We start from the raw sequence: 23,785 nt of genomic DNA on the forward strand, positions 1-23,785 counted from the left end.
GTTCAGGCTCTTTTACTTGAACTGGTTCAGTCATTCCTGGGACTCCATGACCAGCGTCATTTACAGCATATACACGAATGTAATAATCTGCCCCCTCAGTCAGGCCAGTCAAGGTGTACTTGCATTCCTTGCACCTGAACTCGGTGCTGCGAATCCATTCTTTCTCCCCAACAAGGCAACGCTCAACATGATATCCAAGAATATCTCCACCACCATTGTATAATGGAGGAATCCAGGCAATGTCAACTGTTGTATTTGTAGTATCCACAATTCTTGGCACAGGGGGACCCGGAGGCACTGAACAAATATATATATAATGTACAGTAGTTACTCATCCAGAATGGCCTTAAAGCCACCACAGAAAAACTGCTAAGTGCCACTATATTGATGTACAGAGCTAATCATGGTTTGATAAAACATTTTTACAAGCAGTTCATTCGCTTGGGCCACCTGGCAGTGACTTTGTAAATAAGATATTAATTAAAAGTATTAAAGTTTAAATGTGTGTGTCATGCCAGCAATCTCCATGGTGGTAAGGGGCATTTTAGTTATTTAAATATTTGAAGAATTTTTAACCTATTTAATAGTTTGCAATTAGTTAGTTTATGTATAGCAAATATATTTTCTTGTATTGTTATAGTTACATGTTAAATAAATTTGAAGCTTACAAATTGGATCCATTGCAACCACAGGATCAGTTGGGACACTGAATTCTCCAGGGCCAGCAAGATTCTCAGCACAAACTCTGAAGACATACACCAGGCTTTCTAAAAGTCCCTCAACCTTGACTGCAAGGGAGTTGAGAAGATTGCGGTTCACTCTGGTCCAGTACTTGCTGTTGACCTCACGTCTCTCAATCCAGTATCCCAAGATGGGACTACCATTGTCCTTAGGTTCATGCCAAGACAAAGCAACACTGCTGGCAGTGACTTCTCCAATTCTTGGCATATTTGGTGCATCAGGAGGATCTGGGATTATACAAAAAAAAATAATCTAGTAACCAAATTGGCATTTTTATAACAGTTTTTTTTTATATCAAGTGATATTTATTTGTTTTCAATTCTACAAATGAATATTATGCTCATTACCAAACTGATTCTTTGCAACAAGCGGCTCTGAATAGCATGGTGGTCCACAGCCAAATTTGTTTTCGGCTGTCACTCTGAAAATATACTCTTTTCCTTCAATGAGTTTGGTAACAGGATAGTTGTATCCTTTATGGGTTGAGGTAACAGTAACCCAACCAATTTCATCTGTGGTATTGTCTTTTTTCTCCAGGATATAGTTGATAATTTCACTGCCACCATCATCAAGTGGTGCATCCCATGTGCAAATGACAGAATCTTTTCTGATCTCATCAAATCCAAAGTTCACAGGTGGTCCAGGCTTATCTACACATTATAGCAAAACACATTTTAGAAAAATCCCCTTATCACAGACAACAGAATCACAAATATGTAACAAACCAAAATAAAACACAAGAGCCTACCAAGAACATTGACAACACAAGATGCAGTTGCAAAACCGTGGGTATTCTCTACTCTGATGGTGAAAATTCCATGATCATCTCTGATGGCATCACGCACCATCATGGCAGTCTCTCCTCTCTTGCTCTGGTCGAATGACAGACGATCTGGAAGGGGAGGATGGAACACCTCCTCTGGTTCAGGATGAACAGCCTTGGTCTTCTTTTTCTTTCTTATAACAAATTCTGGCTTCTTTTTTACAATCTTCTGGACATTCTCATCATTCCTGAACCATGTCACAGCGGGGTATGGTGACCCAGAAATGTGGGCATCCAGTCTCATCTCCTCACCCTTCCTGATGGTCAGGCCAGATGCAATGCCTACGTGTAGTGATACCTTTGGTGGATCTAAATAAAATAACATTTCATTAATAATTTTTATTTTTTTTGTGATCTTACTTTATTGCTGTGTCATTATACATACCAACAGGATCTGCAGCCTTAATGAGGGGAGTGCTGCGAGAGGATTCACTTTCTCCAGCCACATTCTCTGCACGAACACGGAATTGATATTCCTTGCCCTCTGTTAAGCCAGTGATGGTGTAGGAGAAACCAGGCACAAGGTTTGGAACGCATCTCACAAATCTATCACCATCTTTCTCGATTTGCTCCAAAATATAGCCAGTAATTGGACAGCCACCATCATAGGGTGGGGCTTTCCAAGTGATTGTTATGGACTGTGAGGTAGGGTTGTGTGCCTCAACCTCGACTGGTGGGTCAGGCCGCTCTGAAATATTTAAAAAACAATATGCAAATTACAAAATTAATTAACCAAACAATAAAAAAATTGAGAGTTTGTTATATTGCAGTTTTTAAAAAAATTGTATTTATACTTACGCTTCTGTTCCTCTGTGATGACAGGGTTGCGAAGCTCAAGATATTCACCACTTCCAATTCTGTTAACAGCCTTAACTCTGAAGTAATATTCACCATTCAACATAAGGTCTTTGACCACAAAGTTAAGTACATTGACTCCAGACATTACAGGCATAAATGTCTTTTTCTGAGACTCTCTGCGCTCTAGTACATAGTGCAAAATGGGACTACCACCATCACTCTCTGGGGGCTCCCATGAGATTTTACAAGAGTTCTTGGTGACCTCACTTGGAGTGATGCTCTTGCATTGTCCAGGCAGACCTATTAATGTAAGACATTCAATTACTTGCTGTTTTTCTTAAAACACATGAATGAATACAAAAAAAACCACAGCTGTCTTACCAATCACTTTAACATTGATTGTTCCAGTAACTGAACCCAGACTGTTTTCAAGAGAGACTGTGTAGACACCAGCATCTTCATGCTTGCATTTTAGAAGCTCAAGGTGAATACTGTTGAGTTCACATCTCATAGTCAGCCTGTCATCTGCCTTTAGTTCGGTCTCACCCTTCTTCCAAACCATTGATGGCTTGGGAATTGCTCTGTATGGGATCTTTAGAGACATCTTCTCACCCTCAACAATAACAACATCTTGGGTCTCTATATCAATTTTTGGTGCACCTTTGAAAAAAAAAAGTATTAATATAAACATATTATAAAGGCATTTAAAGACACACTATTCTGGTGCTACACTGAAATTAATAACAGTATGCTTACTGTCTGGATCTTTAGCAAAGACTTTGTCTGAGATTTCAGAGGGATCACTAACACCAACAGCATTGATAGCACGGACTCTAAGAACATATTGTTTCTCAGGAATAATGCCATCTTCAGCCTTGAATCTGAGCTCTTTTATGGGACGAGCATTGATCCTCATCCACTTTTCTGTGCCAGCCTCAGACAGCTCAACATGATATCCAGTAAGAGGACTTCCTCCATTCTTCTCTGGTGCCAACCATGTGATGTTGATGTGCTCTCTGCTGGCATCAACGATCTTAACCTCAATTGGTGGAGATGGTGGGCCTAAAACAAGCCATTGATTATAGTATTAATCTTGTATAAATGAATGAGCTTGGAAAAAAAAATCTAATTTGCATCATATCATGTGTGCAAAAATGTGTTGACATACTTATTGGATCCTCAATTGTAATAATGTCTGTGGGTTCACTTGGGTCGCCAACTCCAGCTTCATTTTCAGCACGAACCTGGAACTGTACCTCAGTACCCTCATCAACATCAGTCACCCTGTACTTGATTTCGGGCCCTGATGTCTTTCCAGACTTTATCCAGCGGCTGCCCAATTTCTCCTTCTTTTCAATAACGTATCTGTAAGTGTAGTTACATCCATATTAATATAGTGTTTGTTTTTGAATTATTCCAACAAAAATTGATACATATATCAAATAGCAAAAGCACTGTATGTATACTGCAAGTATAATATATAATGCCTATATACTTTGTGATTGGTCGTCCACCGTCACTTTTGGGAGGCTCCCATTTCAGGTCAACATCCCTCTTGGAAACCGCAACCACAGTCAAAGCATAAGGAGGTCCAGGAGTCGCTGAGAAAAGAAACCATAATGTGTTACCTTAACTGCTTTTTGCTCTGTTACTGTTAATCTCTTATAGAAATCATTATACTTCTATTTTGAGCAGTTGTACTTACTAAAAGTATCTTTTGCTAGAACAGAGTCCTCTAGCTCATAAAATTCACTCACACCCACAGCATTCTCAGCTGCCACCCGGAACACGTATAGAGTTCCTTCATTGAGTGGAGTGACAGTGTATTTTGTGTCTTTCACTGTAGTGTCCACAGTCTGCCAGGTCCAGCGTCTTACATCTCTTTTCTCAACAACATAGTTCGTAACAGGAGAGCCACCATCATTTTCTGGTTCAGTCCATTTCAGTTCACAGTCAATCTTTGAAATGTTAACCACCTCAAGCCATCGTGGTGGGGATGGAGGATCTGTTTCAATGCAAAAGTTACTTAGTTGTATTAACTTCTGTCTATGATAATCTATGCAAAGATTGGACAGGCTATACAAAGATATGTACTCACAGAGTCTTTCTTTGCATACTACTGGATCACTTGGATCACTTGGTTCACTCTCTCCAGCAACATTGACAGCTTTGACTCGGAAAGAGTATTCCTGCTTCTCCATCAGCCCCTTCACCAAGTGCTCTGTCATGGGCACATCCTCTGCCACACGAACCCATTCTTCAGTTCCACTCTTGAGGAGCTCAATGATATAAGACTCGATTTTAGCACCACCATCATGCTCTGGTCTAGTCCACTGCAGGAATGCAGAGGTCTTAGCAATATCTTTGATATATGGTTTGCCAGGGGCCCATGGAGGATCTATAAAGGAATTAAATTATATATTTTTCTGTTAATTTTTTGTATGACAGCTTACAATTTGATATGTTTTATTGCTACATACCAATTGGATCCTTAATCAAGGTGGGATCTGTTTCAGCACTTGGTTTTCCAAGTCCTGCAAGATTTTCTGCCAGAACACGGAATTTGTACTTTTTCTTGGTGGCCAGGCCTTTCACTCTGCAGGAAATATCCATGTTGTACTTATCTGAACATTTTAATATACATTCAAGTTTCATTTGTCCATATTCTGCTTGTGTATAAGTACTTACCTGAGTGTAGTGTCTTTGATTGGCACCTTGTTGCATTTGATCCATTTGTCACTTTCTGGATCAAACCTCTCAACCCAGTAGCCAGTGATTGGACTTCCACCATCTTCATCAGGCTCGTACCATGTCAAGGTTACGGCATCTTTTGAGATATCAGAGGGTTGCACCTTGCTTGGGGAACCAGGAGTCTCTATATTATAGGAAATAAACAAAGTAGCATTTGGAAATGAAGCAAAGGTATTAGTAGTAATAGCAATAACAATAGTACCAGACAAAGTTAGACACAATAAAAGTGTATTGGGTAAATACCTACCAAATGAATACTTGGCAATAATTGGAACATGCTCTATGGGAGTACCAATGCCATACTGGTTTTCAGCTGATACCCTGAAAACATACTCCTTCATAGACACCAGTTTGCAGGCCTTGAAATTGGTCTGTTTGACTGTGGCAGAGAGCTTCTGCCACTCATCTTTTTCCAAAGGTCTCATTTCCACAATGTAGTTGGTTACAGGAGATCCACCATCATCTCTGGGGGCATTCCAGGCCAGACAACAAGACTCATTGGTGATGTCAGTAATATCAAAAGCAGCTGGAGGACCAGGCTTATCTGTTGGGATCACAGAAAAAAATTAGACCGACTAGAAATTGCTTGATAGACTCATTTATAAGCATGAAATCAGTTTTCATAGTTATGCAGATGACACATCATATATCAGTGTCACCGGCTAATCAAGAACCAATTAACAAAACGATTGTTGAATGAAATGTCTGACTGAATGTCACAGATCTTTCTACAGATAAACCAGAACTAATTTAATATTAGTTGTAGAAGATTAAGGTTTAAGATCTTAAAATATTGTATATTTTTATTTATTTATAACATTATAACATTTTCCAATGTATTGTACAATACTGTACCAAGAATGTTGACATCAACTGTTGCAGTGGCACGACCACAGGTGTTGACTGCCTCGATGATGTAAGTAGCTGTGTCTGCTCTGGTTGTCTTAGCAATAGAGAGTGTAGAATGGCCAGGCTTTGTATCAATGGTGATTCTGTCATCTGGCCTAAGGATAAGATCAGCTTTGGTCCATTTGACCCTTGGGTCTGGTTTTCCAAGCACATCTGCTGGAAGGTCAATCTTTGTGCCTGCCTTGGCAGTCAATCCAGCTAGAAGTTTGGCATCCAGCTGAATAACTGGAGGCTCTGTGGTAATGAGGATAAACAGTTTTGTAAGCATAAGAAAGTGAACTTTTAAATCAACCACTAAGTAACTATATTATAAAAACTTACCTTTAGGATCAACAGCAAGGATCTCATCTGTTGCCTTACATGGTCTGCTAGCTCCAAGTCTGTTCACTGCCCTCACACGATAGGCATACCACTGTCCCTCAATAAGACCCGTCACCTGAAACCTATATCAGGAAAATAGGTATAGATTCAAAGTATGCAAAATTGAATTATTTTGATTGATATTAGAAAATATCTGCCACTTACTTTAGTTCAGGTATTGGATCACCACATGCTTCCCACTTGTCAGTGCCACGCTGGCATTTATCAACAATGTAGCCCTTGATAGGAGCTCCACCATCATATGAAGGGGGCTCCCAGTATAGGAAGATGCCCTTTGCAGATTTGTCTCTCCATTTTAGATTCTCCGGTGGATCTGACACAGCTATAATTAAAAGAAAACCCCACACTCTCATCCACTATATGCATTTTCTTGTACATTCATGTTGTACATTCATGTTTTATTATATATATATATATATATATATATATATATATATATATATATATATATATATATATATATATATATATATATATATATATATAAAATAGCATAACTAACTTACTGGCAGGAGAGGAAACATTCACTGCCTCATCAATATATGCTGGTTCCCCAGGACCACATTTGTTGCAAGCTATTACACTGAACAAGTACTCCTTGCCTTCAATCACATCTGTGACAGTGTGCTCAAGGTCTTGCACACCAGATATCACCTTAAAGAGATATCATTCTTGTGATTAATTTATACTCCCAGTGATTTTGTGAAACTATATACAAACTGAAAACCTCAAAATGAATGCTCTCATAAACTTTACTGATGTGCTAACCTTGACCCATGTCTTGCGAGACACCTCTCTCTTCTCAATATTGTAACCAGTAACGGGACTCCCTCCATCATGCTCTGGTGCTTCCCACGAAAGGTGGACATGATGCCTGGTCACCTCTGCAACCTTGAAGTCTTTGGGTGCACTTGGAGATGCTAAATTAGAAAATAGTTTACCATTATAATTGTACACAGCCTAAAGTGTACAGAAAAGTCAAATATATCCAATATCTATATATATTTGGAAATTACAGTGTGACATACCAATGACATTTACTTCAATCTCTCCAGTGACTGAAGTCACATCATTCTCCAAGTGTAAATTGTATGTTCCCTTGTCTGGTCGGACACTTGGGGTAATGGTTAGTTCAGTGTATGTAGGCTTTGTGACCATAGAGATTCGATCACCAGGAGTAATCTCATTATCATTAAACATCCACTTTGCCTTGGGTGTGGGGTATCCAATGATGGGCACGCGAATAGTAAGAGAGTTGGGGACAAAAACTTCTAGACCATTTCTGAATCCGCTTAGATCCATAGTTGGACCAACTAAAGAGACCAAACAAAATGTCAGTAAACCATAAGCATTCTGCCCAAAATGGTTTAATATGCTGTAGTGTTTTTTGTTTTTCTGTTAATAATTGAGCTTTTGTGATTGATTACCATGTGGGTCATCTGCCAAGACTGGCCCAACCTGTTCAGCTGGATCAGAAACTCCAGCTGCATTTTCTGCAGATACTCTGTAGTTATACTTCTGACCAAACTTTAAACCAGATACCTAAATAGAGACAAAACACATTAACCAAAAATTCAAAGTTAGGTCCAAACATTTGTTTCTACAGACCTGCTTCTCATTCTTACCCTATAATAAAGGTCTGGGCAGAGCCTGGCATTGCACCTTAGCCAGTTGTTTGTGCCATCTTCACATTTCTCTATGATGTATCCTGTGATCATACTACCTCCATTGCTAAGTGGAATGTCCCAGGCCAGTTGAACAGAATCTCTTTTTGGATGTGTGTAGTTGAAATTCAGTGGTGGGCTTGGTCTCTCTGTAGCAAGAATAAGTATGAGAAGTATATTTACATTAAAATAAGGTTCAAATATAAGCATACCCTAAAGTAAAATTCACCCTACATAAAAATATTGCTTTCACACAATTAAATCACCCACCAATGGGATCCATGATCTTGACAGGATCGGTAGCAGCACTTGGCATGCCAATTCCAGCTTTATTCTCAGCTCTAACACGGAAGATATACTCCTTATTCTCCACTACATCATTCAGCATGGCTGTGCGATCCTCAGCCCGTACCACCATTGCAGGCTCCCATTTCACAGATGTCCTATCACGAAGCTCAATAATATAAGATATGATCTCGGCTCCACCATCAAACAGAGGTGGTTGCCAAGTCACTGTGGCACCAAACCTGTTGACAATTCCTACCATGACATTCTGAGGTGCATCAGGAACATCTGTAATGATGAAATGATTAAAAGTTTGTCAAACTGTAAAAGGTTAGAAAATATGATTTTAATTATGTAGATATTCATTGATATCAGAAAACATTGCATACCAAATTTATTCTTGGCCTGGACAGCTTCATCTGTACAGACGGGCTCTCCATTGCCAACTCTGTTGCGAGCACACACACGGAAGAAATAGAAGTTGTCTTTCTGCAGTCCACCAACACAGTACTCAGGAATATCAGCACGATCAGTGGCCAAAGTCCAAGCCTTGCGCTTAACATCTCGTCTCTCAACCACATAGGCCAGAATCTTGCTACCTCCATCACTCTCAGGCTCATCCCAGGCCAAGCTGACCTCACCATCAGCTGTGTCAACAACTCTCAGATTCTTCACAGGCCCAGGAACATCTAAAAATCAGAGTTTAATCATAATCAAGCAATTATAGCATCTTGTATAATTAATAGCATTCTGTATATTCAACAGGAAATACATAAGTAGTCATTCTCTACTTTTAGTTTTTCTCAATTGTTCACCCATCTCAACTCACCAATTACATCCAGATTGATGAAAGCCTCTCCCTGTCCATGCTTATTCTTGATGACAATCTTATAACGGCCCTGGTCTGACTTCTTAGGGTCCTTTAACCTGTTCTCTGTTTTGTCAGTGGATGTGTCAATGTTTTGCATTGGAAGACTGATGTCATTGAAGAACCATTCAGCCTCTGCACGAGGATAAGCATCATAGGGAACTGTCATCAAGAATGGCTTTCCAGCATCTGTTACAAGATTCTGGTCTGTGGTCTTTATTTTTGGTACAGCTGTAAGAAGAAAGGAATCATAGGGAAAATTGTAGTTGCAGATGCACACTGCCTATAAATGCCAAGTACAATGTTTGAAAAAAAAAAGTACCTGCAAGCTCAAGCTTGGCTCTTGCATCTTTATCCTTGGCGACAACTCTGTACTCGCCCTGATCACGAGGCCTGATCTCACAAATCTGAAGTCGGTGAACTTTGCCCTCGCTGATCATCTGGTATTTGTCACCTTGGACAATGACCATGTTGTTCCTCATCCATTTAACTTCAACTCTGTCTTTGTTAAGCTCAACCTCAAATACAATGTCTGAGCCAGGAGCCTCAAATACATCTTTTGGGGGTCTGACAATTTCCACTGGTGTTTCTGTAGAGCAGGGCAGAGGAGAGGAGAGGAGAGGAGAGGAGAGGAGAGGATGCATATTGAAGATAATTGCACAGAATTTGAGAACACTGCAGCAATAATTTTGCCTATCTCTCAAAATAGTTTTGGTAGAAAATAACCTTCAACAAACAGATGTGCCCTGGATCTTTTGTCATCTACTCCACAGGCATATTCACATTCATCGTCGGGTCTGCATTCCTTAACGTACAATGTGCATGTCGTTCCATCCTTTTCCATGTGATACCTGACAGAAAAAATAGAAAAGGATCATTATAAACAACTATTATTAGGTAAAAATATTATAGTATTGCAAAACCAATATATTATGGTTTTCCATAAAGCACAAAAAAGGATAGATTACCTTGGTCCTTCTCTTATTTCACGGCCATTTTTGTACCATTTAGTAGTGGCTCTCTCCTTAGAAACCTTGCAAATGAACTCTGCATCCTCAAATTCAGTAACAGTCTGGTCTCTGAGTTGGGTGGTGAACTCAGTTGGTGCTTCACTGATGATCAGTTCAGCTGAAGATTTGTCAGTTCCAGCAACTGCGGTGTATTCACCCTCATCAGCCATGGTGCAGTCTTTTATAGTCAAAGCATGCTTGTTCTTGTCTACTCGGTAAGCAATGCGTTTGCTGAAGGTGATTTCCTGTCCATTCTTTAACCACTGTACAGTCACGTTTGGTCTGTTCACTTTACAAGTAAAACTGATTGTTTTCTTCTCTTCAGTTTCACAGTCCTCAAGAGGGTCTATGATACGGAGTTCTTCCTCTGCAGAAAGGACAAAAAGCGTAAATACACACAGTATGCCCACAGACACATAAAGGCAACACTACAAAACAATGCATTCAAAAATGGAAAGCCTAAGAAAAATAAGGACCTTACCTATTACAGTGACTTTTGCAGAGCACTTGGCTTGTTCACCACGATGGTTGATCAGTGTAATTGTGTATGTAGCCTCATCAGACTTGTCTGCAGCTTTGATCCTCAGAGAGAAAATAGTGTCTCTTTGTACCATGATGAACTTGCTGCTTTCAAACATAGTCTCATTCTCCTTCAGCCACTTGGCCTTAGCTCCTTCTGAATTAACTTCACAGTTAAGAACAATTTCTTGTCCTTCTTTCATTTGGGTGTCTTTGATCGGGGTGATGATTCTCAGTTTTTCTAGAAAGATGGAATATAAGTGTAAACATTGCTAGTTTCATCTACATTTGAAGTACAAAAAGTACATCACTTAGAAACACTTACCAATCACATGTAAGTCTGCAGAAGCCTTAACAGAGCCAATGCAGGCAGTAAAGGCTCCTTCATCATTCAGCTCACAGTTTTTAACAATAAGGGCTCTTTTCTTGCCTTCACTAACAATCTCATACTTGTCCTCAGTTTGGAGCTCCTTTTCACCTTTGAACCATTTAACTTCATAGGTCTCTTTGGATACTGAGCACACAAATTGTGCCTTTTCCCCTTCAACCACCTCTTGGCTCTGGGGCCTGGAAATAAACTCAGCTGCCAATTCTGATGAAACATGAAGAAGCAATTTTATAAGACTAAGTAAAGGGATATTGTCAAAGGAAAACCTGTTAAGTGTTTGTTCCTGCAGAACAACCAGTAGGAACGCAAGAAATAGCTAAAAAATTTTTTTAGTTGTTTACCATTGATCTTTAATGTTGCTGTAGTTTGTGAATTGGCCAGTCTGCAGCTGTATTCGCCAGCATCCTCCATATGAAGAGCTTGGATGATGAGGATTCTCTTTCTGCCATCTGTAGTTTGTTCGTATCTACCACCCTCAGGCAATTCCTGGTCACCTTTAAACCATGCAACCTCAGCACTGGACTTGGAGACCTCACAGATCAATTTTATACTGTCAGTTTCAGTGCCTTCAACATTAGCCAGGTTCTTTGTGAATTTAGCCTCTTCCTCTATAAGTAAAATAATAAACCAAAATTAGTTTAGGCATTAAAAATTACATTTGATGCATGGAAATGAAATTAAAATTAAACATACCAACAACAGTAAGAATGCCAGAAGTTTTGGATGTTCTTGCATCACATTCATATTCAGCTTCATCATCAAAGACTGCCTTGCTAATAATAAGAATACGCTGCACTCCCTTGGCAATAACCTCATACTTCTTGCCCTTTCTAATTTCAATACCATCTTTGTGCCAGCGGACCTATTAAAAGAAATGTCCAGAAATTATTTTCAACTTGATTTATTCTTTATTTATATCATAGAATTGCAATGGGTTACAGCTAATCTCCAAGCAAAAGTAGTACCTTGGCACTTTCACGGGAAACTTCACATTCAAACTTAGCAGACTCCTTTTCTCTGACCTCAACATCATGAAGAGGCTTAGTGAAGTCAATATGTGGAGCTGATTAAAAAAAAAAAAAAAAAAAAAAAAAAAATTAATAGGCATGATATGAATATCTATTACCTAGTGAAACAAAACAAATTAAAACTTCAAAAGGTTTATTCTAATGTCTTTTCACTTACGCTCAACACTCAAGAAAGCAGAGGTTTTAAAGTGTTTGGCATCACACGTGTATATTTTGGAGTCATCAGGAGTGCAGTCTTTGATTATCAGCTTCCTAATATGGCCTTCAGACAAAATTTCATACTTCTTTGTTTTGTGAATTTCCTGTCCATCTCGGAACCATATAACATCAGCTTTATCTCTGGAGAGTTCACACTCCAGAATAGCAGTTGCCTCCTCTTCAACAGTCTGGTCCTCCAAGGGCCTAGTAAACTCAACTGGTGGCTCTGTGGGAAATAATACATAATAGAAAGTGAATGTACAATGTATAATGCTACATGCTAAAGTGCAGTGTCACAGCAGGAAATTGTAATGCGTGTCTGTCATGGAAAAATACAAAATCAAAGTTTTTACCATTTACTATTAGTGTGGCCTGGGCCTGAAAGTCCTTTGCCATTATCTTCACAAAGCCAGCATCTGTCATCTCGACGTTTCTCAGAGTCAAGCTGTGCAGTCTGCCCTCTGATCTGGTTACAACCTGCATGTTAAAATAAGAGCTACTTCAGAGCAAAGCTGAAGACTATTGAAGACTATTGGTTCAAAACTCTTGTCAAACCTTACTTGACAAAACTTAGGGAATATGTTCATAAAGTTTTTTAAAAAACATTTAAAAGGAGATATACTGTATGTAACTATGTTTTATTGTGTGATATGGAACAGTATATTTTCTTAATTATTTGCGAGAATAATATGCTAATATATTTTTAAAGTAATTATAGAATATTACAGTTACACTACAGTACATCATTGACCACCACATTAACAAGCACTCAAGATTCTGGTAAAAATAGAAAGAGAAACACTTAGAGGGCAGAACAGCTCATTTTATTATCTTAAAAACCTCTCTTGGTCATTGGCCCTAGGTCCGTATAAGAAGACAACATATTTGTGGTAAATCATAATCATAATTACATTGGAAAAAAAATCTGACTTAAAGCAAAACTAATAAAAAGACGATAATTTAATATATCCTACATGTGTGAAGGAGTTTATATGTGCAGTTACAGAGACAAATTGCTATGTAACTTAAAATGAAATAAATCTGTACGATTTTAACATATAAATATATATATTATACATACAAATATATAAATATTTATTTCAAAAACTTACTGTATCACATGGCTCCATTTTCCTTGTTCCAACGAACCATTCAACAGCAATGCCCTCATATGAAAGCTCACACTCAAAAGTTACGGTTTCTCCAGCAGTAATTGTCGTATCCCGAAGAGGCCGTAAAAGGCTAATTGTCCGAGCTTGGGATTGAGAAGAAGTCATTATTAGTAAGCATAGGAAATCATTCCTTTCTTGTAAAAAGATTCAAATCCCTATTCATCTCAAGTACTCAACATACATGCTGTGCTTCTCTAGCCTACAAGCTTCTAGCACAAATGCAGATTCTTATTTTATCAATGTGGTTGACCATAGAAAGGATAAGGGCTGAGAGTCATTCACAACCCCCTATAGATAAGACTAGCAGAGCCTAAAATAACCATGTGTTGTGATAAAACCAAAGCGTTGCAGTGACAGAAACAGATGAGTGAGAAATTAAATTAAAAAAATGTCTTAGTAAGTTATATGGTGCAAGCGGACCATGTCGATTTTTTCAAAATCTTTGTACACCATTGCACCGAAGTTCTCATTTACTAGCAGAGCAACACATGTCCTCCCTTTTTCCTTTACAGTACATGCCTGACTAAATAATTCACATAACATATTTAGGGGAAATGCTAGCTCAGTTGAGAAGGTGTTAGACTACTGATCAGAAGGCTATGGGGGATGTGGTACTTCAGTGGCTAAGGTGTTGGACAACTGATCAAAAGGCTGTTAGCTTGAACCCCAGGTCCACCAAGCCACCACAGCTGGTCCCCTGAGCAAGGCCCTTAACCCTCAATTGCTCAGTTGTATAAAAATGAGATTAAATGTAATTCACCCTGGATAAGGGTGTCTGCCAAATGTCATTATTAATGTAAATGTAACGTTATGAGTTCAAATTCCAAGATCTCCCTGAATGGCCATAAATGTATTTAGACCATGATCTCTGACTAGTTACTGATGTCCTTTCCATATATGTAAATGTATTTGTCACTTTAGTCATTGTTAATCTATTGTTCTTTTTTTTTTTTTCCTTTTTCCTTTTGCCTCTACTACTGTGACACACCATATAATGAGTAGTAGAATAAATAATGGTTGGGTAACATGAAAATCTAATATATGTTCATGTTATATTTTCAACTGTAATATATACTATTTCCATTCTGTAACATCCATAATTAATACACATTAATATTACATTCCAAGCCCAAAGATATTTCATAGTATTATATAAACCCATATCTATGGTTTGTAATAAATATTGACAAAAAATAAATGAACAGGCCTGTGGTTCTCACAAAAACACTATGACACTCACCTTTAACTCTGAGCTGAGCACTAGATTTAGCATTGGCAGCACTGAAGTCCACAGCACCAGCCATGTCCATGCGTACATTATAAAGAATCAGCATGTGTTTGGTGCCTTCTTCTTTAATCTCACAGTCCTAAAAAGAGTAAATATTTTGCCTCATTTAAAACTTGCTTTTCAATTAAAAAAATAGATTTTATTTAAATAATTCCATAGAAAATATTTCATTTAAAAGGTAGTTTGTGATAATTTGTTGATGATTATTTGTGATAAAATCCTTACAGCAGACTGGTGCAAAGCCTCTCCTTTAAGTTTCCAGTGCCCATGGACATCTTCCTCTGAAATCTCTACCTCGAATCGAGCGGTATTAGTTTCTGTAACCTCCACACTGTACAGTGGACGGGTAACCTTAATATCACGCTCTGCAGAGAAAATGGAATCAATTTAATAAGAAATGTAATTACAAATAGTCAATATATTTTTCTCATTTTTAATATGTTGTAAATTTATATTTATTTATACCTTCAATGTTCAGCTTAGCTGTAGTTTTGTCAGAACCACAGTCACAGACATATTCACCGGTGTTGGATTTCTCTGCTTTTTTTACAGTTAGAATGCGTTTCTTTCCATCAGCCTTGATGACGATATTCTTAGATGGGATAATCTCTGTGCCATCTTTAAACCATTTCACCTCCGCAGAGTGTTTGCTCAGTTCACATTTCAGCACAACTTCATCCTTTTCGACTGCTGTGTAGTCCTGTAGCTTGGTGATGAAGTAAGCTTCTCCCTCTAAAAATAACAAGAATCAATTTAAATTTACTGAACATTTTTCTAAAACATTATTCTCTTAACAATTATATGTAAATTTAACAAATTTACCAAGCACTGTAAGCATGGCCTCCGAGGACTTTCCAAGAGCCTCTACTTTAATGAGTGAGGTATCATCAATGGACACCTCCTTGAAGGACAGAGTGTGGATCTTGCCATGTTCAGACATGTGCACCACTTTACTTGGATGCAAACGGACATCATTTTTGTACCAGCTTACTTGAATTTTTTCATGAGAAAGTTCAATACTGAATTCTGCTGTCTCGCGCTCCTTTACAGTAACATCCTTGATGGGTCTGACAAACTCAAGACGAATTCCTAAATATCAAATAAGGAATACGGACGGGTGAAAAGCTATATATGAAGTGGAAGAAGTATTTCCCAACCCTTACAAAGTGATTTCTTACCTTGAATCACCAGTTTGGCAGTGATTCTCTTGTCCTCAGCTTCAAATATGTATTTAGCCTCGTCTTCAAATGCAACTGATTTGATAATAAGTATGTGCCTTTTTCCCTCTGCCAGAATTTCAAATTTCTCATCTGCCTTCAGCTCTTGAGAGCCTTTCAGCCATCTGAAGGTCTTTGCTACCCTTGACAGTTCACATTCAAATCTTGCCTCATCTTTTTCATATACTTGAGCATCACTCAAAGGTGTTAGGAATGTGATGGGCAGCTCTGTAACACAAAAACAATTTAATTTTAGTTTACTTTCAGAATATGGCTGGTAATAAATTGTCTTTGTTTTAGATCAGGGAACATGGCAAAAGAACACTACCTTTTACTTTAAGGTTTGCAGCACACTTGGCATTTGCTCCCTGGAAAACAACCTCTCCTGTCTGGACAACCTTGCAATTGTACAGTGTCAGTGTGTGTTTTGGACCTTCCTCAATGATCTCAACATCCTGTTTAAAACAAGAAGAATTTAGTATAACTATTTGCACACTGAAATATTTATTTACACCTAGTATAAAAAATAACTTGCTGGGTTTAACATAACACAACAGAATTCCATGCTTACTGCTGAAGGAGACAGGACTTCGCCATTCAGTTTCCACTGGCCATGGATGTCATCCTCAGAGATTTCAACTTCAAAACGAGCAGTCTCTCCATCAAACACTTCAACGCCATACATAGGTCGGGTTACCTTCACATCACGTGCTGAAATTGAGAAGTCTGCATTTAGAGGTAGTGAAGCTAAAGTATGCCAAATTGGCCACTTGTGAGTAATTCAAAATATCACCTTCAATGTTAACATTGGCTGATGTCTTGTCAGTTCCACAGTCACAAACATACACTCCTTTGTCTTTCTGCTCCACCTTCTTAATGTGGAGAATTCTTCGTTTGTTCTCAACCTTCATGGAAACTATCTTTGAGGCCTTTATTTCAATCTCATTATGGAACCACTTGACAGGAACATCTTTGCTCAGCTCGCAGTCAAGAGTGACCTCCTCTTTCTCGACAGCAGTGTAGTCTTGCAACTTTGTAATGAATCGCGCATCACCCTCTGCAACAAAGTTGAATTAGAAATATCCCCATGCAGAAAATGATAAAAAAAAGGTTTGTACTACATTATAAAATGTGTTTTATGTGCCTAATAACTACCAATTAGCCTGACCCCTAAGTCACAGATGACTACCACGTTTCACTCATAATTAAAAATTTCATCTTAAAAATAATTAAGAGATAGAAAGAAAGAGGGTTACCTATAACCAGAAGCTTAGCCATGGTTGATATCCCTTTAGTCTCTGCCCTTATTTGACAAGTATCATCTAGTGTGACTTCCTTGATTTCTAATATATGTTTTGTCTTTTCAACATGGATTATTACTGTTCTGCTTGGATGCAATCTAATTTCATTTTTGTACCAAGTCACCGGCACATTGTCATGAGAGAGCTCAATCTCAAACCGAGCTGTTTTGGTTTCCTTTACGGTTTGATCCTTTAATTCTGTGGCGAACTTCAGCCTCATACCTATGATGTCATACATTATATAATTTTCATATAATACATCATATAATATTATTTCAGTGTAAATCACATTTCCTTACATAGGGTTATTCCACAGCCACCAATTTTCGCAGCCACCAATTCAAGTATTATTTTGTTCAAAATGATTACCAAAAAGGGGAAGAATAACCACTTACCCTCTACCGTTAGTTTTGCTGTTGATGTTTTCCCTAACACCTCTATGGTGTATTCTCCCTCATCATCAAATTCACAATTATTTATTATCAAAATGTGTTTTTTTCCATCATCAATGATTTCATAATTATTTCCAGATGTAATAATATCAGAACCCTTAAACCACATCACTTTAGGTACGTCCTTATTGATTGCACACTCAAATTTAGCCTGTTTCTTTTCAGGCACAGAGACATCTTTCAGTGGGTCAGTGAATTCAAGTTCCAGTTCTGGGAGGTACGATATAACATTGAGCTCAGTGTAATACAAATTTTAAATTATATGTATGAAAACTATTAACATTCTTCTTTATCTGGGAAGATAACATTTTAATTATCACATTACCTTTCACTGTAAGCATAGCACTTGTCTGAGCATTCAGCGCTTGGTATGTAACTTCACCAGACTGATCAAGCTGGACATTTTTCAAGGTGAGGAAGCGCTTAGTTCCCTCTGCTTTGATATCACATGTCTTAAAAATAAACAAATATAAAAGAAAAAAATAATAAAAAGTCATTTTTTTTTATTTAGAAAAATACTCTCAATATTGGTCATTTAAATACTTATCTGAATAGTATTGTAATACAGCAAGAATGTATGGCCTTGAGCCACAAATTATATATTGTTTATGAAAATATGACCTAGTCGTACCGGGGATCTTGTTAGAACCTGCCCTTTAAGTTTCCATTCTCCGGGTAAGTCATCCTCAGAGATTTCAGTTTCAAAGTTGGCCTCCTCTTTTTCAACTACTTCCACACTAGCAAGGGGTTTCAAGATCTCAGCTTCACGCTCTATATTGGTATCATACATAAAATATGAAAAGTGATAATTAGCAATTTTTAAAAACACAAATCAAAACCAAAATAAGTGAAAAACCCATGCTACTTGCCTCCAAGGGTGAGCTTTGCTACATATCGTTTGCCCTCAACTTCCATGGAATACTCGCCAACATCATTGGGTTGAGCATTCTTAATAGTCAGAGTGATGTCTTTTCCATCCTTTTTGACTTCAGTCTTATCTGTGGGTTCAACTGGAATCTCTTCATCTCCCTTGTACCACTTCCAGTTGGGAGTGTCTTTAAAGAGCTCACATTTGAAGGTAGCAGTGGCCTTTGGCTTCACATGCTGGTCCCTTAGTGGTTTCACCAACCAGTCTCTGATGATTTCTGCAAAATGCAAATTCATAGTGTATAATATTTATATTGTTATATTTCATTATACACGCCTATTTTTTTAAAGTCTTATACATACCGAGAATCTTCACAGTTGTTTGAGTTTTGAGATTTTCACATTCACATGTGTAAATACCAGCATCACCATCATTTGCATCCTGGATTGTCAAGGCATGTTGCAGTCCAATAACATTAATGGCGATCTTGCCAGCAACTGTTTCTAGCTCTTTGCCGTCCTTTTTCCAGACCACATTTCGCTCTTTATTCAACTCACAAGTCAAGTACATGGGCTGTCCCTTGAGCACAGACACCTCTTCCTCTAGGGTCTTGATAAACTTAACAGGCAGCTCTATTTAAGATAAAAGGTAAAGTGTTTGTTATGAATTTACCCTAGATTTATCAGTATAAAATAAGGCTGTACTGTGCTCAAAAGTGTGCTCACCTTCAACAATAAGTCTGGCAGTGGAGGTCTTCTCTTTATTTCCCAGCTTGGCAACACATGTGTATTCCCCTCTGTCAGAGAGCTGAACATCAATAATGGCCAATTTTCGATCTTTTCCATCAGAAGTAAACTTGTACTTTGGACTCTCCCTGATGTTAGTTCCATCTTTCATCCATGAAGTTATAGCAGTAGAAGGAGAAATCTGGCACTCAAACACAGCAGAGGAACCAATGGATTCAGCCTCTAGCAACACAATGTCTTGAACTTCTTTCACAAACTTGAGAGGGACAGCTTTAAGCTGGAAAGCAAACGGTGACTCTCCAGGTGGTTTGTCTCCTCCACCACCAGGTCTGAGCCCTCTTCCACGTCCAGCATCACCAGGTGATGGAGTTTGGCGTGCTAAAACGGGTGTAAAAGAAGGAAGAATTTGTTAAAATTACGGAAAACATGGTGTGTAATTAATGCTTACTTATTTTATATATTTTAACACCATCAGAACAGCATTCTTACGTCTAAGCCCTCTGCCTCTGCCTACTGCTCCTTCTTCCTTGGGTTTTCCATCTGTTTGTAATAGTAGCACAAAATTTCAGTTTGTTGATTAAATTATATTTAGCCTACAGTATACACTTGGCAAGGGAAGCCAAGAAGATGTAATGATTTTTTTTCTTCTATCCACACATGCATGTTACTGAAATAGCTAATGTAAATGAATGACATACAATTAGATGATTTAGAAAATACATACTTGAAAAAAATAGAAAAACTGTATTTGACATGTACAAAAGACAAACAACAATTGACATTTACAAACACAATAACAGACATCCACATACAGACAATTAGGTGAAGCCCTTAGGTGGATGGGCTTATGAAAAGAATGTAGAGATGATGGTAAGACAGAAAAATGCGCATACTGGAAACCATGATGAAGATAAAGACAAATCTGTTAATCATTGCTAAACTTTGGAGGTGGAAGTTATAAATGATTCATATTATTTGTGATTATTTTTGAGGGCAGGGTCAAAAATGATATACTAATGGTGAGGTTTTGGTCTCCCTCTCACCTATCTTGTCATCAGTGCCTCCTGCAGCTTCAATGGCTCCATCATCCAAGGTGGTATCAAACTCTTCTGCTTCATAATATTCAGAAGGAACAACCTCCCACCCCCATGTTTCTTCTTCTTCTTCTTCTTTCTCGTCTCCAAAGTCTTCCTCAAATACTTCTTCTTCTTGCTGAGTTGGAATCTTTTCTAGCTGCACAACTCCAGGGGATAACTCTTTTATTAATGGCATTTTTTCTATTCCAGTTTGTTCATGAGATGCTTTTTTCTGTTGGGAAGACAAATCTTTAGTTATGTCTTTTTTAGGAACTGTTGCACTGGACTTCCTCTGCAATGGAATAGGCTCAGCTTTGGGTGAAAGAGTCTTTTTCATTTCTGCTTCAACAGGTCCAACAGGTTTAAGAGATATTTTCTCTTCTTCCATCATTTTTCCTGGCAGAGAACCACTCTTTTTGCAAACAGATGTTTTACATTCTTCTTTTGGACTTTCTTTTTCTTTGGTTACTATGGTCACTGAACGTTTTTCTTCTTTAGAATTTATAACCTTTGGTGAGAACTTTTCATGCTCATAATCCTTTTTGATGAATTCCACTGGTTTTAGTAATATGTCCTCTTTGTCTTCACGTTCTTTTAGAATACATCTTTCCTTTTTAATCATCAGTGGCTTTGCTTCTTCTATTTTGTCTGCCTTCTTTACTTGAATTTTGAGCTTATCTTCTTTGCCTGGCTTTTCATCTTTTTCAGAGCTCTCCTGATCCTTTGATGGTCTATAAGAGCTTTTCTTGTCCTCATTCTTCTCTGTTGGAATTCTGTTGGTGTTTATATGTATTTCAGGCTCTTTATGTTCACCTTCTACAACCATAGATTTTAGAGTGACCACTTCTTCTAACTTTTTAGCTGTTGATGTAATTTTTTTTTTCTTTATAGGTGCAACCTTTGATTTTTCAGGTGTATCAAATGGTTTCAGCACTACATTTTCATGTTTCAGTTTGGTTGGTGATATCTTGGAAATTTTTTTGATAGTTTGGCTTGGAGTCTTAAGACTCTCTTCTTTTGGCATCTTGTCTTTCTTGACTGGCATATCCTGTTTCTCTTGTTCATCGGTGGCTTTAATATATTGTTCTAAGACAATGAATGTCACATCACAAACAGCACAATATTTATGACAATAGACAACACTTAACATGACTGATGTCAGTTGCAGTTTAGCCAATTCAGGGTACTGATGACCTTTTTAAATATACTTTCATAGATCTTGTTTATGATGATAACTGACTCATTGCCAACAAATAGAACAGGGTCACACATATAACAGTTTTTATTGCAATGACCATTTCATTGTAAACTAAAGAAACAAGGCTGAAAAATAACATGAAACACAGAACACCAGTAAAAAGAAACAAAACCAGTGCATAACCAAGCATACCTTACATTATTGAAATCTGTGGCATACAGATAATAAAGTACATACCTTTCTGGACTGGACCAGGAGTTTGAACAGGACCATGATCTGCAGAGATTAGCCCATATTAAAAGAGAAAACAGTCATAATTAATGGTGAAAGAAAACAAATAGAGCAGCACAGCATGAACACTACATGTCTGTGAGGTATATTCAGTCACATGAGTTCAGTTATTTAAATTTTTATCAGATTTGTGTTATGGCTAGGCTTCATGGACCTTTGGGTTTGAGACCTACTTCTTTAGAGATCTGCTTGAATATGACAGCCAAAATGTTAAAAGGCAAACATCGCAAATAATTATTAGTGTTAAGACATAGTGAGACATAAAAGGACAATATGAGCAGTATAAATATGAACAAACAATTAAAATCCACAAATATGCAAACAGATATATATATATATATATATATATATATATATATATATATATATATATATATATATATATATATATATATATATATATATATATATAAAGGAAAGACAAGAACTACAGAAGTATGATACAATGCAAGGTACAAAAAAAGAGCCAGGCGCCAGTAAAGTGGTGACATATAATAAACACACACACAAAAAATTAAAACTAAAAAAAACAACAACCAGGAAACAGACACAATACCTTGAGGAGGGGAATCTGTTTTATCAACTGGTGTCTGTGTTGACTTTGGTGCCTCATGTGTTGGCTTATTCTCCACAGGTGGTTCTTTAAATAAAAGCATGTCATTGTCACAGCCATGAAGTAATCATATGTATGGAAATAAATAATGAATTACATACTGGATGAAATGCACATTTAAAAGAACACAAAATAAGATGCAACTGACAATGAAGGAAGAAGAAATGGACAGAAGAGAGTAAGACTCTACCTAGAGGAGGAGAGACTTTTTGTGCAAGTGGCTCTACTGTTGGTTTTGATGCCTCAGGTGTTGCCTTCTTTACCACAATTGGCTCTTTAAATAAAAGCATCCCATTGTAACATAAGAAATTATGATAAAAAGAGAAGAGATAGTGGCACAATATAATCGACATAATTAATAAAAATAATTTTATTTTTAATTAAATTAATTTACTTATTTTTTTTAAATAAAAGCATCCCATTGTAACATTATCTCACATTCTGCTGAAGTTACAGAAGAAGAGAAGAGTTGAGAAAAAAAACATGGACATGGAAACTGAGACTCTACCTTGAGAAGGAGGTGAGACTTTCTGCTCAGTTGGTACCACTGTTGGCTTTGGTGCCTCGGTTGTTGCCTTCTTTACCACAGTTGGCTCTTTAAGTAAATGCATGACATTGTAACAAAGAAAAAATCTGATGTACATATAAAGAGCCATAAAGAAGTGCTAAAATAAAAATGTTGAAGACAGACGAAAGCGACATTAATATGGAAGACATGGACATAATACTCTACCTTCAGGAGCAGAAACTTTTGGTTCAAGTGGTGTTACTGGAGGCTTTGGTGCCTCAGATGTGGGCTTCTTCGCAACAATCAGTTCTTTAAATGAAAGAATAGTGTTATTAGAATAAAAACTTAATATGTACAAAAAAGGCCACTGATTTTCAGAACAAAACAAAAAAACAACATAAGACATAAGACAAGAAAACATTCAAGACATGTAAAGAGACTCTACCTGGGCCAGTAGAAACGTTTTGTTCAACTGGCACTACTGTGGGCTTTGGTGCCTCAGGTGTTGCCTTTTTCACCACAGCTGGCTCTTTAACTAAAAGCATGCCAGTGAAGAAAAAGGTTTTATGCATGGGCAGATGTACTGCATTACAGAATTTGCAGAATACACAGAGCACCTAATGGCCATCTCAAATTGTATTAAGGACACGGAAGAATGGAGTTGGGACAAAAAACAGCAGAAACGGAAGCTA

The 23,785-nt window shown here is 37.7% G+C and overlaps 1 protein-coding gene across 10 annotated transcripts in view; it reads right to left on the reverse strand.

The window, feature by feature from the left end:
• Positions 1-23,785, reverse strand: part of ttn.1 (titin, tandem duplicate 1) — a 133,265-nt gene that overhangs the window by 67,340 nt on the left and 42,140 nt on the right. For 9 of the 10 annotated variants that reach the window (XM_047814457.1, XM_047814456.1, XM_047814454.1 and 6 more), the window contains 59 exons: positions 23,539-23,628; positions 23,319-23,402; positions 23,094-23,180; positions 22,776-22,859; positions 22,529-22,612; positions 21,919-21,957; positions 19,897-19,947; positions 19,387-19,785; positions 19,024-19,293; positions 18,663-18,938; positions 18,425-18,564; positions 18,119-18,245; positions 17,737-18,003; positions 17,297-17,563; positions 16,834-17,097; positions 16,612-16,751; positions 16,369-16,495; positions 16,002-16,268; positions 15,646-15,912; positions 15,289-15,555; positions 15,049-15,188; positions 14,776-14,902; positions 13,476-13,618; positions 12,717-12,840; positions 12,323-12,589; positions 12,103-12,200; positions 11,831-11,999; positions 11,479-11,745; positions 11,075-11,341; positions 10,712-10,990; positions 10,189-10,597; positions 9,947-10,071; positions 9,543-9,809; positions 9,182-9,451; positions 8,742-9,041; positions 8,338-8,640; positions 8,029-8,216; positions 7,831-7,945; positions 7,432-7,716; positions 7,172-7,323; positions 6,910-7,057; positions 6,548-6,725; positions 6,344-6,465; positions 5,969-6,256; positions 5,361-5,657; positions 5,051-5,237; positions 4,843-4,958; positions 4,461-4,760; positions 4,068-4,367; positions 3,858-3,963; positions 3,531-3,727; positions 3,119-3,424; positions 2,744-3,022; positions 2,363-2,662; positions 1,950-2,252; positions 1,490-1,873; positions 1,089-1,391; positions 669-968; positions 1-297 (listed from right to left, as the gene is read on the reverse strand). In XM_047814457.1, coding sequence (XP_047670413.1) covers positions 1-297; positions 669-968; positions 1,089-1,391; positions 1,490-1,873; positions 1,950-2,252; positions 2,363-2,662; positions 2,744-3,022; positions 3,119-3,424; positions 3,531-3,727; positions 3,858-3,963; positions 4,068-4,367; positions 4,461-4,760; positions 4,843-4,958; positions 5,051-5,237; positions 5,361-5,657; positions 5,969-6,256; positions 6,344-6,465; positions 6,548-6,725; positions 6,910-7,057; positions 7,172-7,323; positions 7,432-7,716; positions 7,831-7,945; positions 8,029-8,216; positions 8,338-8,640; positions 8,742-9,041; positions 9,182-9,451; positions 9,543-9,809; positions 9,947-10,071; positions 10,189-10,597; positions 10,712-10,990; positions 11,075-11,341; positions 11,479-11,745; positions 11,831-11,999; positions 12,103-12,200; positions 12,323-12,589; positions 12,717-12,840; positions 13,476-13,618; positions 14,776-14,902; positions 15,049-15,188; positions 15,289-15,555; positions 15,646-15,912; positions 16,002-16,268; positions 16,369-16,495; positions 16,612-16,751; positions 16,834-17,097; positions 17,297-17,563; positions 17,737-18,003; positions 18,119-18,245; positions 18,425-18,564; positions 18,663-18,938; positions 19,024-19,293; positions 19,387-19,785; positions 19,897-19,947; positions 21,919-21,957; positions 22,529-22,612; positions 22,776-22,859; positions 23,094-23,180; positions 23,319-23,402; positions 23,539-23,628 — 12,603 coding nt within the window. The remainder of the gene's footprint in view (positions 298-668; positions 969-1,088; positions 1,392-1,489; positions 1,874-1,949; positions 2,253-2,362; positions 2,663-2,743; positions 3,023-3,118; positions 3,425-3,530; positions 3,728-3,857; positions 3,964-4,067; positions 4,368-4,460; positions 4,761-4,842; positions 4,959-5,050; positions 5,238-5,360; positions 5,658-5,968; positions 6,257-6,343; positions 6,466-6,547; positions 6,726-6,909; positions 7,058-7,171; positions 7,324-7,431; positions 7,717-7,830; positions 7,946-8,028; positions 8,217-8,337; positions 8,641-8,741; positions 9,042-9,181; positions 9,452-9,542; positions 9,810-9,946; positions 10,072-10,188; positions 10,598-10,711; positions 10,991-11,074; positions 11,342-11,478; positions 11,746-11,830; positions 12,000-12,102; positions 12,201-12,322; positions 12,590-12,716; positions 12,841-13,475; positions 13,619-14,775; positions 14,903-15,048; positions 15,189-15,288; positions 15,556-15,645; positions 15,913-16,001; positions 16,269-16,368; positions 16,496-16,611; positions 16,752-16,833; positions 17,098-17,296; positions 17,564-17,736; positions 18,004-18,118; positions 18,246-18,424; positions 18,565-18,662; positions 18,939-19,023; positions 19,294-19,386; positions 19,786-19,896; positions 19,948-21,918; positions 21,958-22,528; positions 22,613-22,775; positions 22,860-23,093; positions 23,181-23,318; positions 23,403-23,538; positions 23,629-23,785) is intronic. The other variant, XM_047814455.1, reaches the window with a different exon arrangement.

The sequence above is a fragment of the Tachysurus fulvidraco genome, chromosome 6, assembly GCF_022655615.1.
Source record: "Tachysurus fulvidraco isolate hzauxx_2018 chromosome 6, HZAU_PFXX_2.0, whole genome shotgun sequence".
Lineage (NCBI taxonomy): Eukaryota > Metazoa > Chordata > Actinopteri > Siluriformes > Bagridae > Tachysurus > Tachysurus fulvidraco.